The sequence below is a fragment of the Phoenix dactylifera genome, chromosome 5 (genome assembly GCF_051530095.1).
Source record: "Phoenix dactylifera cultivar Ajwa chromosome 5, Ajwa_hap1_PhDact_Kaust_v1.1, whole genome shotgun sequence".
In the NCBI taxonomy this organism is placed as follows: Eukaryota; Viridiplantae; Streptophyta; class Magnoliopsida; order Arecales; family Arecaceae; genus Phoenix; species Phoenix dactylifera.
In genome coordinates this window covers 20,899,856-20,917,172 of record NC_143194.1, presented here as the reverse complement: position 1 = coordinate 20,917,172, position 17,317 = coordinate 20,899,856, and the positions used below count along the sequence as shown (strand labels likewise).

Below are 17,317 nucleotides of genomic sequence, written 5' to 3'. Positions count from 1 at the left end.
TAGTTATAGTTATTTTAAATTGAAAGCCACGCTTTTGCACTTTAGAAAAAAAAGAAGGAAAGCTACAGTATTATTTATGCCTATTCTAGTTATTTTTGAAAATTGTTGATTTTAGACAACACATAGCTAGGTACAAAGATGTCTTTTAAAACTGGTGAAGGATTTTCATTTATTTTGAAATTTGCCAGTACAAATCCTTCTTCACAATTTTCTAATCAATCTTAAATTTAGTGATAGTTGTAGGTACAATTGGAGGCCAACTATGTTAAAGTACATATGTCTATGCTCAGCCCAATTGGCTGCAGGTTTATTATTGTTGTTTGAATAGAAAACTTGCCTTGGTAGACATGATGACTAATAGACAAATCACCTAACCCATGATCCCTGCCAAGCTGAGTAAAGTAACCCCTTGTTTTAGGTGAAATAGTTTTGCTTGCTTCACTTATACTCAATCAAGAAGCATCTTGATCGCCTTCCACTTAAATGCAACAGTACAAAAATTTGAGAAATTGAAGGGGGAAAAAATTGCACTAGCTTACAAGCAAGAATTGACGCATTGCATGTTTGTTGGAGGTCTGAGAATTTTTTATATCTATATTCAGAATAAAAATAAGGAATTTGAGTAACACCACAGTAACTTAGATCAGGTCATGTCACATATCTAGCATTCATCCAAACAAATGCAACATATGTAGCTACACTATGACCTTTTCATAGCAATGTTATCCTTAACATGTTGCATATCAGTGCCCTTAATGGACACAGTGTGCAAACTGTGCAAACCTATCATAAATTTCGTTCGATAATATCTTAATTAACACTATTATCTTTGTTTAATCCAGGCAGAGAAATTAATTAAACAAGTTGTCGAGGAGGACAACGTGAAATGATACGTCTTCTCGACCAAACCCCACCATCTTATCATTACTGCCATTCTAATATACTTTACTATTAGCTAATTAGTTAACTTTAAACTAAGAACTTCTTAATGCTAATCCAAGCGTCATTACTCATTCCACGTGCAGGGCTGGATCCCACTGAGCATAGACTCGTGATGCGCCCAGACGCCAGGGTGACATCGCACTAGTGGGAAGAGGATCCACGGCCCTCGACATCCTCTACCGTACGATCTCCGAGTCGTTCTGTGGCATTTATCGGTAGATCCAGACCGTACGATTACATCAGCAGCGGCGGAAAGTACGCCGAAATGGAAGGCGTGCCGTGGGTGGGTTGTCAGGTTTGATCGGGGCCGTTAGATCGATGAATGACTCTCCGAAAGGAAGTCCGCCAATAATTGGAAAAAATCGGGCGGTATGGCCGATTTATCGTCCGTGATACCGCGACGAATCACGCTAAAATGGAGGTCAGTGTAGTGCGTCAGCAGCTGACACGTCTTGCATTTTAAGTTGAAGGATTGCTTTGAGTCAATGTGACAGCGGGGAGTGGGGAGAGAGGGAGCACGTGGATATTCCAGACGGTGTCAGAGATGCCTCGTGACATCCACGTACAAAGCCTTCTAAATCACGTCATGCAGCAGGCATTGGGGTGATCGATGGCCCCAAGAAAGATGCATCCTCTCGCCCAATACCACACATCTTGAAGCATAGAGTGCGTACCAATCTTTCTAACTTGTCATTGGATCAAATTAATTACCATATCAGAGTTCCCCCCAACCAAGATGGTGTCATCTCTTAGGATACATCGAGCATAGCTAATGCGGGCCTAGGCAGTCCTCAACTCCACTCCTACGACGAGTCTAGAGTCTAGGCTTCTAATTAGAGAGCCTACTTCGCCTCTTCCACCGCCATCTATCATACATCCATCGAAGTTGACTTTGAGAAAACTCAGAGATGAAAGTTCTCCAATGATGAATATAGTCCAAGATGTTACAAGAGCTGAGGTAGACTTTGAAGTGAAGAATCTTTGCTTTGAACTTTTAAGAAGAAGAGAGGGCGTAAAAGTGAAGTAAAAGAATGTAACGGTGGATGTTGATGCTAAATGCATAAGCCAATCCATGCGTCCATTCGCCTTCCATATATGGAGCATGGTATGATATCTATTGATACATAATGCAAACTCTTGCCTATACTAGGGATTGCAATTAAGCAAATCTTGTATCATAGTATTCAATCTCAACAAATGTGGCTTGGTTCCCTGAATCCGTGTTGGAAACTACAACTCACGATATGCCCTTTATTCCCCTTCTTACTTTTCCTCGGTTGGCTATATTCATCCAAAATAACATGAGAAAAATAAGCTTTTCAAATCACACGATTCTACGTCAGTTTTGTTTTAATAAACGAAAAATGTGTTGATAATTTGATTTCAATTTGCCAAGATGAATGATATTTTGAAAGCTATATCAATGGCTATCTTCATTTAACCCAGGTTTATTGCCGGGAAACGCCTCTTATGCATGGATGTGGTGGCAAATTTGGAAAAACAGGAGTGCGCTAGATCACAGAGAATAAATGGATAGCACTAAGATGGTTGTTCCAAAGGCTAGCGATTATCTGGTAAGTGATTTTGATGCTCGCCATTCTACGAAGGCCAAGCTTGTTTCTTGGTCCTCCACTCTAAGAATGGATCAAAGTTAAATGGGCTATATCACACCAATAGGTTGGCCTATGGCTGTGGTTAAACCAAAAGTACTTTCTTAATTTGTTTACTAAACACATCACAACACTTTAAAAATATAGTTACCAAACAGCAAATAGCTTTTTTATAAAAGTTTTACTTCAAAAAGTTCTATTTCTGAAAGCTCTAGTGCCAACAATTCTGCCAAACGGGGCTTAAGGCTATAAAGCAACTAAGCTGCATGCAAACAAGTCAGACTCCAATTGCTAGATTGTTTATTAAAGTGGTCCTAAAACAAGCTTCAGCTATGAACTTTGAGCTTGATTCAATCTGAATGTCGATCTTCATCTGCCTATTAACATAGAGAAAGTTGAACCCAAATCACTAGCATGCAGTACTTGAAACACTCCAATCTGTATATTTATCCAAATGTTGTTGATCAGGTTTAATAGTGATCTAATTTATATGAGAGCAATTTGAAGTGGTGGTTGTTCTAGTATTGTGCTCGTTTAAATCATTATTTAGATAGTTATTCTTAAATTGAACTAAGAACCATGGACTTAATCATGGTCCATAGTTAGAATAATCAGGCTAAACGGGGAAGAGCAAAGAAAATTTAAATCCTAGTTCATGGCATGTACACCCTTGGTGATGCTTCAAACCACTTCTGGGATCTTAAATCCTAGTTCGTGCTAAACTCATGTGTATGAAAAGTTTCTCTAAGGAATTTAAAAGTTAACAAGCAACATATATACTGGCCTTAACGGTAACATCGCCATTCTAAGTTCAATTCTTAGATGGCATATCCCACAGCATCCACAATACTAGATATGCCAAATAGAAGGAACCAAATTAGTTAGCATCTTGATAAGATCACATTAGGATGTTGAGGCACGTTAGTTATAGGGACCTAGTTGGCATCCAATACTTGAATCAGGTTGCTTGTAAAAAGGAACAAGAAACAACGAGATGATGTTCATCTAAATGACACCTAGCATGTGTTGGTACCTTGATGGGACCATATTAAGTTGCTTGTTACAAGATATTGAAGAACAAGTACTGCTACCTCTCTGTGCTAACCTCCTAGGTCCCATGTACTATTTAGCCAATCAAGGAAGCAAATCATAGACTTCCATATGGGATTGATTCATAGACAAGGAATAGATCAGGGAGGTAATGGAAACATTGCGAGATGCCTGTACAAGAATTTCACATCCTAATTTCTTCCAACCTACAGCCCTTTTTTTTTCCAAATTTTACACCTAAATAGTGGGTTGATCTTCACCATTTTTTGTCTTTTAATTTTATACCTATCTCACTTTTTGAGAATCAACTCCAACTAGAATCAAACCCGTTTCTTGTTCAATTGGTGTTCAACAATTGTTTGGTGGTAGTGCCCTAACTTGCCTGCCCAAGTTTTGAATGGTCGGCGCCCATAGAAAACTTAGATTCATTTGGCACCTAGAAGTTAACCCTTACACAATTATGCAGCCAATAATCTAATGGAGTGAGAGAGCAAAACTTTCAGATAAAATTTAATTTTTATAAAATTATATTCTATCCCAGATATGTTAAAGAATTAGTATGGTGCACTACTGATGATCTAACATGGTGCCTCTCAGGCGAGAGGCCCAATTATATCTTACACCACATGCACTATTGTGATGGACACCGCGCTAATGTTTAATTTTGTGGATTTTATTTATGCTATAACGTAGGAATGAATGGTTGTGGTTGGCATGGTGGGCTGCCATGCGGTCGATGTGGTATAGGATATAATTTTTTGGGCGAGAGACGCCGCCACTCACTGCCTTCAGCGTGAAAGAGTACTTGAGCCTCTGCAGGCTCCCGGTCATGTTGCAACACAACACCGAAGTGTTTGAAGTAATGCTTCAAAAAAAGCTCCTCTCGGAGCTCTCTTCTTCTTTCCCAACTTCCCGCACTTTCAGAAAACAGAAATTCCAGAAAAAAAAAAAAATCTACAAGGGACACTCTAACGAGATTTGGGAAATCAACAAAAAAAAAAAGTCGAAGTCTTTAAAATGAGGTGTTACTGAACAAAAAATCGATGTTACAAATAGCTAACAGTAAATCAGGCATAGATCCTTCTTCTTCTTCTTCTTCTTCTTCTCCTGCCTTCTTTCAAGAGTTCGAGCTCGACGTCGCCGGGCCGCTAGGATGGATCTTCCCTTTGGAGCCCTTCTTCTCTCCTTTGGCCTCCTCCCCTTCCTTTCTCTTCAGCTTTTCCTTGTAGTGCTCTTGTTGGACACGGAGGCGGGCATAGCTAGCTCCCATGGACATCATCCTTGCAGATATAGGATTTGAGGCCCGTTTTTTCTAAGAGATTGAGGCTTTGAGGGTTCTATGGAGGGATTGATCACGGGTTTTTGGTATTTATAGGAGGTGGTGGAGATTTTTTATCATTGTTTTCTTCTATTTTTAAGTAGGTTGTTGGTGGCCAAAGCAACAATAACTGGGAGTGCCTTTCAAGCCTGCCATCCATATCCACGAATCTCTGTGGGCAAGCCGCAGATTTAGCTAATGCGGCGAGGATGCCAATCATTGAACTAAACCGCGGCTGATGAACCATAGATTTGTCCGGTCTGGTTCTCCTTGGTTCAGTCCATGGTTTTGATCAATGACAATTAGCACATGATAGGCCATCATGATAGCTTTTAGTTTTTTGTTTTTTTTTTTTTTACAAAAAAGCAAGAGATGGAAACCTTGCAATAATAAATGGAAAAAAAAATTAGATATTTATAATGGATGGCTTTAAAATATGCAGCATTATCAACACTATCATTTAAGATGTTGTTCTCTCCCATCAATTTAATATGCAAAGAAAATAAGTGATAAGCCTCTGCAATGCAATGAAATCTAGTGTTTGATCTTGTCTTGCACCAATAAAAACAAACAACCGAGTATTCAATAGTGTTTGTAGAACTATCGAGTTATAATATAGTTACATTATGTGGATACTTGTAAAATATATTATCATGGCATTAAAGATTAATTTTCCACCTTTTTCTCTAGAAACTCCTATTCATTGCTTGCAAAATAACAATGATTATTTGATATAACACCATTTTTTCTCAGATACAAATAAATTTTTTACGTGTTTATGCTAATATAAAATAATGCCCTTAGTATATTTTTTCCTTTTATCTCTATGAACTTGATACCCGATCCAAATAAAGGTTAATGTTTAGATATAGTAGCTATCCTATAGGCCACGTCACAATAAACTTGCATATTTATCTCTTACTATGTATGAAGAATTTTCATAATTCTCCATGCAGATGGTCAACTCTATTTTATTTCTTGGTCATGTGAGGAAAAAAATCATGGTGAAGGGATTACAATGCATACTCTTTAAGGAGGACTCGCCTTACAAGAATTTGCCATCAAAGAGCAGGAAAAACAAAAAAAAAAAAAAAGAAAAAAAAAAAAAAGAGAGGAAAAGTCTCTCCTTTAATAATGCAGAGGTCATAGCTACTTATCTTTTAAGAAATTAAAATCCCGACCAATTCATCACAGGAATCATGGCTGTCCACCTCTCCTCTATCATGCACTTGATATGCCAAGATGTAATTGTGGATAAAAGTGCAAGTGCCACAGCTTATGGTGTGACCGAGTGAGACTAGACATCAAATGAAAGTAGATGTACTAATTACTGCTTCATCTGAAGAAAAGTCCGGTCCCAGAACTCCACCGGTGCTAAATCACAACCATCAGCCAAATATTACTTCATCTTAATTTGAGGTTAATAATGGGCCAAGCCTAGCCTAAAAGATAGGTTGACCAAATAGCTAATGTTACTTAAATCACTAACATGCAATCTATGTGCCAAGAGTCACTAGATGGTTTGAACTTTATGAACCAAATCGACTTATCATGAGAATAGACCAAACGGGTTCATCTGAACCAATCAGCTTCGGCGAAGTTGCACATCCTACTAGCTGATGCTACATAATTGATAAGCTTTAAGACATAAAAATATCCTACCAGTTAATTTATAGAGATAAGGTCTGCCAAGTTTGAGCTTGCAATAAGCGCTCTCTCTCTCGGAATAAGGAATAGGGGAAGTGGATTGGGATAAGGATCCAAGGAAAAAGGCAATGTGATAACCATCCATAGATTCTTGTCCATGCGAGCATGCACAATCTCATGATTTGGGTGTGGAGTGGGTAGGGCCGGCTCTGATCTGACCTAGGCCTAACCTGATATTGACTCGAACCTCATCACACATAATGGACAGGTCTGGTCTCGGTACGCCTGATTGTGGCCTGAACCCGATCACATCACAAGTGATGAGTCTTGGGTCTGGTTGGGCACGATAAAACATAGCTAGGGTGTCGAGCTTTAATTCAATCTATATTGATAGAATAGTTTGCCTTTTCTTCTTCTTTTTCCTTTAATTCTAGTATGAGTACATTTAAAAAGAATCAGAAAATAAAATACGATAAAAAAATAAAAAATAGTACTCGATACACATGAGCAATTGGAACACAATACAATCCCTCGCCAGGCTGCTTTTGAGGGCCATTTTTCTACCATTTGCATGCGTCTGAGAGAAGAAAAAAAGAGAGAAGAGAGAGATTTGCATTTATTATAGCATATTTTTTTCTTCTAAAGAAAAGATAGGGCAAAGCTTAATCAGCAGCAAAGGAAAGAAAGGTACAAAAGACCTTTTAGGAGTATCAAGCCTAAGAGAAGGGAACAAAGAGAAGGTTACATCAGGGATAGTGATTCGTTATGAACTCAAACCAACAAGGAAAAATTTCAGACACAATTATTTCGTAGAGAGAACAGGAAAGAGAGAGAACTTTTTTGCAAAAAGAGTTCTCAATCTTTCAGAAGCTTCAAGAATGCATTCCCTGTGATTAAATGAGCTGACTCTAATGAAACCTTCACCACCTGGACCAAATCCACAACCTGGGATCGTAATAACGTGTGTTCTCTCAAGGATCTCTTCAAAAACATCCCATGATCTTCGACCAGGGAAATGCACCCATATATAAGGGGAATTTGTGCCGCCATACACCTCTAAACCTATCGAAGAGAATGTGTCTCTCAGTGTTCTTGCATTCTCCTTGTAGACATTGATCACTCCTTGTATGGCCTGCAAAAATGTTGAGAAGAAGCTCAATCAACCATGATGGATAAATCTGAGCAGTCTTGTAGCATTATTTTTATGAACTGGTACATAACTTTGCACTGACCTCGTAACCTTCTTCTGATAAGCAAGCTAGGCCTCCTGCTTGAGCAACATTGGATGCACCATTAAAACATGTGCACATGATGCGATCAAAGTCCTTTGAGACAGGAAATCCATTGGAATATTTGAGCTCTTCAGGGACCACCGTCCAGCCGAGACGGACTCCGGTGAATCCCGCAGATTTGGATAAAGATGAAATCTCAATTGCAACCTGAAACAGAACCATGTCCAAGTTTTATTAAGTTCATGGATCCCTGCTTGTCTCATACCATATAAAAGTAATCATATTTTAGTTACTAGATCACCAAAGCTCCCTGCTCATTTTACTGGTGGCAAAAAAAATAATGATGTTCACTATGAAGTAGCATGCTATGGCAATTGAATGAGACTACTTTTGGAGGAATAATGTTATGAAACTTTGCAACAAGAAAACTTGTCAAAGAAGTGCCCGAATGTTACATTTGGGACCAAGACTAGTATCACTTTTCCATTCTATTTGCATTGACATAAATGATTATTCTCATTGTTAAAGATAATTATTGCTCCTAAGAAGGCTCTTTTGTCTCTTTCCATTTTCAAAAAGCTCGAAGGACTAACTTATTCGAAGCAATCTGTATGTTAATTATAGTTCGCTCATGGTGCTGCTGCTATCTAGATTTATTTCTATGCCATGTCAAGTAGCGTGAAACAAGAATTAATATGCTCTCGTATCATGTTATGACAAATGAAAATATTGTCCCGTTTCGCTAGCACGAGAAAACCAAGCAATCTAATTACCTGTTTAGATCCAGGGATCTCATAGATGGATCTTGGGCTATCATCTGATATGTAGGCAGCATACACAGAGTCATACACGATTATTGATCCGTTCTTCCTCGCAACCTCTACCAATTGCTGCAGTTGCTCCCTCGATGCAGCGTGACCCGTTGGATTGTTTGGCGAGCAAAAGAAGATGACATCTGTCCTTGGAATGCTTGAAAAATCTGGGAAAAATAGATTTTCTGGCGAGCATCTCATGTACTCAACTCCCTTATACCTGCCATTACCTTCAATGTATTCACCAGTTTGACCCATTATGATGCCTGATTCCACGTACGCCTGATGAGCATATAAGAAAGAGCAATGTGAATGCTTTTATAGTTTTGAGGCAGATGTATTACACATGTAATTTGTTAGATGGATTAAGTGCATGGAGCACAGGCGCACGGTTAATCAATAACAGTAATTCCAAGCATGTAGAGTTTTTCAGTTTCTTTGACAAAAGATACATGGATTTTCAATCATTCATAAACAGATGCAATACCTTAAAAATTTATTTAGAGTTTCAGATAACGGAGACTAAGGAGGCAAGCCTCCATAGTCATCAGATGTTATTAAACAGAATAAAAACAGATATTATCTTTTATAAGCTAAAAGGTGGAGGATTAGTTTCCAAAGTTAGGTGCTCATATAAAAAGTTAATTGCCATTTGTTAAACTTTTTTTTTTTTTTTTTTAACAACAGGAAGGTTATTCAAATGTATAAGTTTGTTGGAAATTCTTCTTTTTTCTCAAAAAAAAAATGAAAAGTTTGTTGGAGATTTTCCATGATAGGTTGCATGAGACTTAGAATCTATCATGGCGTTACGAATTCATGCAACCACATGAGTTGTTGTTATAAACTGCTCAGTTGTCTAACTTTTGTTAAATTGTGTCTCATAATGATTTGCATTAAAACATTTGAAAAATGGTCTAACAACTAATTTCATAAAACATGAATTTTACTAATTGCAGTCCTGTTTTCTTCATCTTCTTAATAAAGCAGGTAGGGCTTGTCTCTCCTTCAGGATAAAGGTGAACCTTCCCCAAACCCTTAGATAAAGACACCCACTCAAATGCAAGCATGCGCTAGGGGAAGGAGTTAGCTATTCCAGTGTCCCCTTCACAACTTAAATCGATCACTATCACTAGCAAAGTATGCGAGAATATTACAGTGACAATGTCACAATGACCAATTTTAGAACTGTCATCACGCAAGTATTTGGAAGCTTATACATCACCGGAAAGGTCGGGTCTTGCACGGCGATCGTCACATTGGATCCAAGCATCAACTGCATGAAAAGAGGACTTAAGTGTCAGGCCAGATTGGATCTCCCTTCATCATGCTAGATATATATAAAAAGAATGAGATGAAGATTTTGGGTTAGGCAGCCTGCCTCAGAATGGTGAGTCTCTTCCCAAAGTATATTTAATTAGGCTTCTTAACACTTCAGGTTCAATTGTTAAAGAAATAAAAGCAACTTGTCCCAATTTTTTTTTAAAAAAAAGGCACAACAACTCATTTGCGTACCTGAACACGTGAAATGTCGCACTGTGTGCCATCTGAAACAAAGACTTCAGATTCTTTTATACCCATGTCTGCATAAATTGTCTCAGCAATCGCCTTCCTCAGTGGCTGCAAGATTGAATAGAATTGTTTTATTTTTCTTTTTTGATTGTAAGGGAGGCAAGAGCCACCCAGAAATCATTGAAGGAGAAGAAAACAGCACAGAACTGAAGTGAAAAATTATACACAGCAGCAGATAGTTGCTGTTACAGCAAGTAAAGAAAGCACCAACACAAATTACAGGGAAGAGTACAACCGAGTAGAAAAGATGTTGAACCACCTAGAAACAAAACAGCGTGGACTGTGAAATTTCAGATATAAGTTGGTTATTACCTGGTTTCCTTGTTCTGGTCCATAACCTGTATAGCCTTCATAACTGGACAGTGCATGCGAATACTGCAAGCAAAAGAAAGTTGGTTTAAGGAGGAGTATTCTTTTTTTTTTTTTTTTTTGGGGGGGGGGGGGGGGGGGGGGGAAGGTTTAAGTGGAAGTATGGGCCTAAAAAGATTCACAAAAGGACTGTTCTTCCCATGATAAATATAGTGAGTTGATTACTTATATGGTACCATCATGGTTATGCTTCATTTCTTATCAATCATTTTTTTAGTAATACCTGCTGTGCCTTGTTCACTGTACAGATTGAAAGACATAATGAAGAGATCATGAAATGTCAAGCTTTCAGGGCCATGATTGTCTTTGGTTTTGCAAACAGTTCTTAGCAATTTTGTTGCCCTAAAATTGGAACCTGTTTCCAAGTGATTTCATGTCCTGACTTTCCAATGTTCTGCTTAAGTGCAGTTCATGCATGCACATCCATGGTAGGAAAATGTCTCCTATGCATGGAATGTGGACAAACGTCTTTTTTTTTTTTTTGATGAGAAGGGAGGCGAAGTACCACCCAATTTATAAAAGGTAGATGATAGAGAGTTATTTACAAGAGTTTGTCTAAGAAATTACAGAAAGGATGAGCAGGGTTGAAGGCTACTCTGCTGAGAAAGAAACAAACAAAAGGTCTTCAGAAGGGAAACAGAAGCATCCAATGCAGTCCAAAATCAACACGTTACAGAGCTCTTAACACTAGTTCTATTGGCTCTGTCAGTTGTGCCAAGAAGGCGAAACATTAATTTCTAAACGTCACCCTCTCACCATGTATGTTTATTGCCTAATTTATCATTTGATCTCTGCACACATGCACATGTACGAGGGAGAGAGTGTGACGATCTGTGCGGGCGTGCATTGAGTACTTATATACAAAACTAAGGAACCCAAAAAAATATCTTTCGGTTAACCATTTTGGGTGAGATCTTGGATTGTTACACAGAGAGAGAGAGAGATTCTTCCAAATGAGCTCAATTTCAGGCTTCGTTCTAAATTTAAAGGTCTTAATATCTTGGTTGGGCTGGTCTAAATAAGTGAGATTTGGTCAGTAACCTATATAAAAAATGTACAAGAGAAGGCCAAATACAGGTGACTGCATTTCAGAGTATTTATAATTAACTTCCTTTCCTGGGCTAAGTTGGTTTGGCTATGTATAGAGCTGAGATTGCACCCACAAAAAAACCAAATCCAAATATGCTGCATGTTGACTTGTGTAGACTCTGAAATACTGGGATTCGGTCGGTGAAAAGTCAAAAAAAGGGGTCTAAAGTTTGAAGTAAATGTATGAGAATTGCTGGGAAAATCTAATAACCCAAACGAAAGCCTGGGGAGTCAAGAGAATTGACCTGGTGGTCATTACCACTAAAGTCCGGTCCGGATTGCTTAGAGGTTGACCTGACTGTCACAGCAGGTAGTTGCCATGAAATAAAAGGACTCATTTGGTTCCCGAGATAAGAAGGGAAAAACTGTGGCCAACGGAAAAAAAAAAATCTTATATTTAATTGAAGTATTTAAAAAAATAGATAGAAAAATAGCTTTTTATGAGAATAAGATTCTAACATTTCAAGAGGAAGAAAAACTTGCGTGGGATATAGAAAAGTTCAATCCCCACCCACCGACTAGAAATTAGGATAATTTTTTTCCCCTAAAAGTGATGTTAAGCTTTTAATAGAATGCGGTAATATTTTTTTCTTTGTTTAGGATATAACAAATATTTTAAATAATTTTTCAAAAAAGTAGATGCTCAACTAAATATAAACCATTATGAAATATAACACTTTACTACGGTCAACCAAACATAAGGTTGCAAATAAGTCGGGTTGACTCGTGATCCAACCCAACCCGACTCATTTTGGAGGACTCGTAGTAGACCTGACCACGGTCCGGTTCTAACCGGGGAACCAGACCAGAACCGATCCAGACCGGAATCAGAACCGTGTCTCACGGTTTTTAACCGAATCGGAACCTTGTGGAATACAGTTCGGTTAAAGTTCCAAGTTTGATGGAATCGGAACCGGAACCGGCGGTTCGGTTCCGGCTCGAACCGGAAAAAAATTATCCCCAACACTATATATACCTCTCCAAATCAATTTTTTCACCACACCACTCAATCTTCCAATCTCTCTCTCAATTTTTCACTCTCTCAATTATACAATCTATTCCAATTTTCTACACATTCCATATTGATGAGTTCGATTTAACTCAATCTCCCAAAGATATTGATCTACTCAAGAAAGTCATTCTACAGTTCCGCCATCAAATCCACAATCAAAAGAAAGGGCTCAAAAATCCGGCATATTTGTCAAGCATTTAAAAAAGTGCAACTTCCAGATGGTTCATGGCAAGTAATTTGCAACTACTGCAGTCACATATTCAATGCTGGAGGTCAAATCTTAGATGAGTGACGATCTTGTTTAAGGCCGAATAACTTGGAAGCCCAAGCATGTGTTGACGATTGGAGAAAGGCAGAAGGTAGATTACAAGATAACACATTTGAGGACAGTAAAGACTTATTTGACATTGGAACTAGCGGATCGTCTACAGCCGGCAACAATGATAGTGATTGATCATTGAGGTAAGGGGGTTAATTGCTCAACCATGAAGGTAAGTGAACTACGAGGGCTTTGATTCCTCTAAACCCCAAGAGGATACGTAAGCAGTTTAATTTTAATTAAGTTCAAGCCCAATTTTTTCTTTTTTTTCCATTTATAATGAAATAAATTAGTTCCAAATTTATTTAATATAACTTATTATTTTTTTATAATGTTATCTAGTTGCATTATTAAATTTTACTTTGATAGTATATAATAAAATGATGTACAAATTATTATTTTATATTAATTACACAATCTATTTGTATTTAATTTTTTTCCAAATTAATTACACAATCTATTTTTTTTTAAAAAATTATAATTTATGTTGAAAAATCGAAATCGGAACCATTTAGAACTGGAACCGTCTAGAACCGGAACCGGAACTGACGATTTTAGAACTGGAACCGTCTAGAATCGGAACCGGAACCGGCGATTCTAGAACTGGAATCGAACCAACTATTTTTGATTCCGGTTAAGGTTCTAGGTTTTTGTGGAACCGGAACCGGCGGTTCCATAACCGGAACCAGCGGTTCCGGAACCGTGGTTAGGTCTAACTCGTAGGGCCAGGTTGGGTCCTAAAATTGGACCCGTTCTATTTTCGGGTCGGGTCGGGTTTACTAAATTCAGACCCGATCCGACCCATTTAAATTTGGATAATTTGGGATTTTTAATCCTATGACCTGATCCGAACCTGTAAAATTATTTAGGCCCGTAGGACTGCAGCCCGCGGGGGTGTAAATATAAGTTCTGAAGTCATGGATGGGTTGGCCCAGACCGGACTCGACCCGGACCCAAACTGGGACTCAGACCTGAATTAGACCCAATTTTTTTAGATTGGGTCCAAGTTATATATAGACATGGATTCAAAATTAGTGCTCAAATAAGAAACCGAGTTAGGTCGGAGTCACTCGTGATCCGACCCGACCCATTTGCACTCCAAACCAAACATATAAAAATCATTTCCTCAATTCTCCAGGCATTACATACCTGGATATTAGCTTTCTAGGAAAATATTTTTGTGAAAGAAAATTCTTTCCGCAAATCAAATGAGTCAAAAAAGGTAACAGCCTCATGATTTCTTTGTTGTTTCTTTAAAGACCGGTATTATTTCTATTTTCTATAAATTTTAAATCTTATATATTAAGAATTTGAAGAAAACCGACCAGCAAGCTGAAAATCTTTTTTCTTTTTTTTTGATGCAGACAAGAGGAGTCCCGTTGCAGTTTTATTAAGCAAGTGAAAGGTGTTAACTGAAAAGTTTATTGTTGAGGAAGACCCTTGAGTTTCTTCCGGGAGGATAAATCTCGGAGTCTGTTTGGTAGTTTGATAAAGAATACAACACCCAGTTGCTAACATTCAATTAATAAGTTCCAGCTCTATGGCTTTGTAGCCTTTAGTGCATCTTCATCAATCAACTATAATGATTTGAGATTCCCAACAGAACAAATCATTTTAGAGAGAAAAGAAAAGAGAATCTGAAAAGGTTAACCAGTGTCCAAATAACAACATATATAATAAGCAGTTAAAAACAAGATTAAAATTAGATGTTTCATCCATAAAGATAAATGTTTAAAGTCATTCAAGCAGTATTTCCTGAACTTATCGGAAAAGATTTTTTTTTTTTAAAAAAAAAACTTGTTGATCTAATTTATATGCTTCGAGTTGATGCATGTCAGCAGTTAGTATCTTATTTATATGCTACAAGAAGTTGTAGCTTTTTTTGGACAGAATAATGTTATATATATATATATATATATATATATATATATATATATATATATATATATGTATACACGTATTCATCTCTCTCTCTCTCTCTCTCTCTCTCTCTCTCTCTATATATATATATATATATATATGTATGTATGTATGTATGTATGTATGTATATATGTATACATATATGTATACACGTATACATCTCTCTCTCTCTCTCTCTCTCTCTCTCTCTCTCTCTCTCTCTCTCTCTCTCTCTCTCTCTCTCTCTCTCTCTCTCTCTATATATATATATATATATATATATATATATATATATATGTTTATATATGTATACATGTATACATATGTGTATAACATTATTCTGTCCAAAAAAAGCTACAACATCTTGTTGAATGATGAAATCAAGTTAATCGGAGAAATGCAACTTCTCCTGCTAGAGTTTTAATTGTTTTCCTTTTCTTACCCTTAATCTAAAATCGAGTGGCATTTATCAAAAATAAAAAGTACGGTGGCAGGTGCCAGCTACTAAACATAGCAAGCTTATAAGCAGGTCTTTGTAGAGTCAATAAAGAACTTATAAAAAATTATTCATGCATGTTGGAGCTTCATGAACCTTGGTCAAATCCTCAATATTTTATATTTTTAAATCTTCCTTGAAAAGTGGCTTATGATTATTTTAAGAGTTTTTTTTCATGAATATCCTCCTAGATATTGAATTTTATATAAATACTCTTCCAAACTTGATATTTGCATGTATATCCTTGTAAAATACTAATTTTGTTATTCTACTATTTTTTTATTCTTATTTTTGCATATGTACCGACACCATTTAACGTCGTTAAAAAATTAATGGTTTCAAATTAAAATGCTTAAAATATCTTGAATGGGTAGATGTGCAAAAAAAAAACTTTTATAAGGCAATTACGATGGAAGACAAAAAGTTAATTCTAAAATTTTCTCTCTTTTTTTAACTAAAATAAATATGGTTTTTATTAACGGTTTTAGAGGAATTGTTATATTAGGGCCATATGTGCAAAAACAGTGTTTTACCAGGTACAAAAATAAATATAAATTTTAAGAAAGTATTTATGCAAATTTAAATTTTTAGAAGGAGATTCATGCAAAAAAAATTTTTATTTTAATTGTGCATTTTAGATACATGTCATATAGGTGGATCCTCCTGCATGAAGCCGTCGAAAATTTATCTATGTTCATATAAGCGCCCCCCTCACCCCCTGTTTCTTCCTTTTCTTCTTCATTCATTTAAAGATGGAGCACAATCACTTGTTCCTAGCACCTATTTTCTCGTCCTTGCATCTGTATTTTTGATCTAACATTAAACTAATTATAACTTCATCGATATTTTTGAAACTCATGCAAATTCTAGTGCAACGATTAAATTTTCTATGATAAAGAATGGAAAACTGATTTCTGATCTCCAACAACCAATAGATTCGTCCATCATGATCAGTAAATCCTGCAGATTCTTGAATTTGTGATGCTAGTGAGAAAGTCTAGAGCCTCAGGAAGTGTCTACTTACAATGACAGTGAGAACTTAGTATAAAGGATTTGGTTGGCCACCACCATCTTTAATTAAAACGAAAGCAGTATTTAAAGAGCTAACGCTACCTCAGCCATGGCTGATGTTATAATGTTTGGCATAGGCTCAGTTGTATCACCAATTCCCAAGCTGATGACCTTAGCATCTGGGTACTTCTCCATATGTGCCAATTGCCTCATTCCAATCTGATTTCAAATCCATTTAACATAGAAAGATCGTAGTCCCATGTTAATAATAATTGCATAACCTATATACAAAGGTTTGTGTGTTAGGGGGTGGCGGTGAAGGCTACCATAGGTGGATCAAAGCCTTCTTCACAAGCCATGAAAAGGGAACTAGTGAACAGCCTATGCATGCAGAGGTCGACGACAAAAGTTCTTACCTCAGGAAATAGGTAGCTGTTTCGAAGCTTTTGCATGTTTTCATTGCGAGGAACCTTCGTTCGACATGCTGCGCAGCAGTGATACGTGCAGGCATACATATTTACAGAGATATGAATAAAAAAACTCCTATAAGAGCTTAAAATGACATTAGATGCATATATGGAAACGTACGAAGAATATAATGAACACAGTATAACATTACCAATCTTCATTTGATGTCTTCTGTTGCAAGACGGAACTCCTTTCCAAGAAATAATTGAACTATAGAAAGAAATACGATAAGATCAAGAGAGAAATATAAAGAAAACCCTATAGCAAATGATTTATCGAATATATTTTAACAAACAAAGCATTACTATGATGTGATCATCCTTGTCTGCAAGAATGCAGAGATATTTAGAATCAGAAATGATCTTCAATTAAATAATCTCTGTTGAGTTCTTGCAATGTGTGTATAGAGCGAGAAGAATACAACCTTAGATGGCAAGAATGCAATGTGGTTGATGTTGAATTATATAGGGTTG

General features: G+C 37.0%; 1 protein-coding gene across 1 annotated transcript; it reads right to left on the bottom strand.

Annotated features, from left to right (window-relative positions):
- Positions 1-7,142: 7,142 nt before the first annotated feature.
- LOC103713337 (aminotransferase ALD1 homolog) lies at positions 7,143-16,936 on the bottom strand. The gene is made up of 8 exons (XM_088721798.2): positions 16,793-16,936; positions 16,479-16,595; positions 10,493-10,555; positions 10,124-10,228; positions 9,834-9,884; positions 8,573-8,893; positions 7,800-8,006; positions 7,143-7,699 (listed from the first exon to the last, which is right to left on the bottom strand). Exons 1-8 carry the CDS (start codon positions 16,889-16,891, stop codon positions 7,370-7,372), a joined length of 1,293 nt encoding a protein of 430 aa, XP_088577924.2. The 5' UTR covers positions 16,892-16,936; the 3' UTR covers positions 7,143-7,369.
- Between the last annotated feature and the right edge of the window lie 381 nt (positions 16,937-17,317).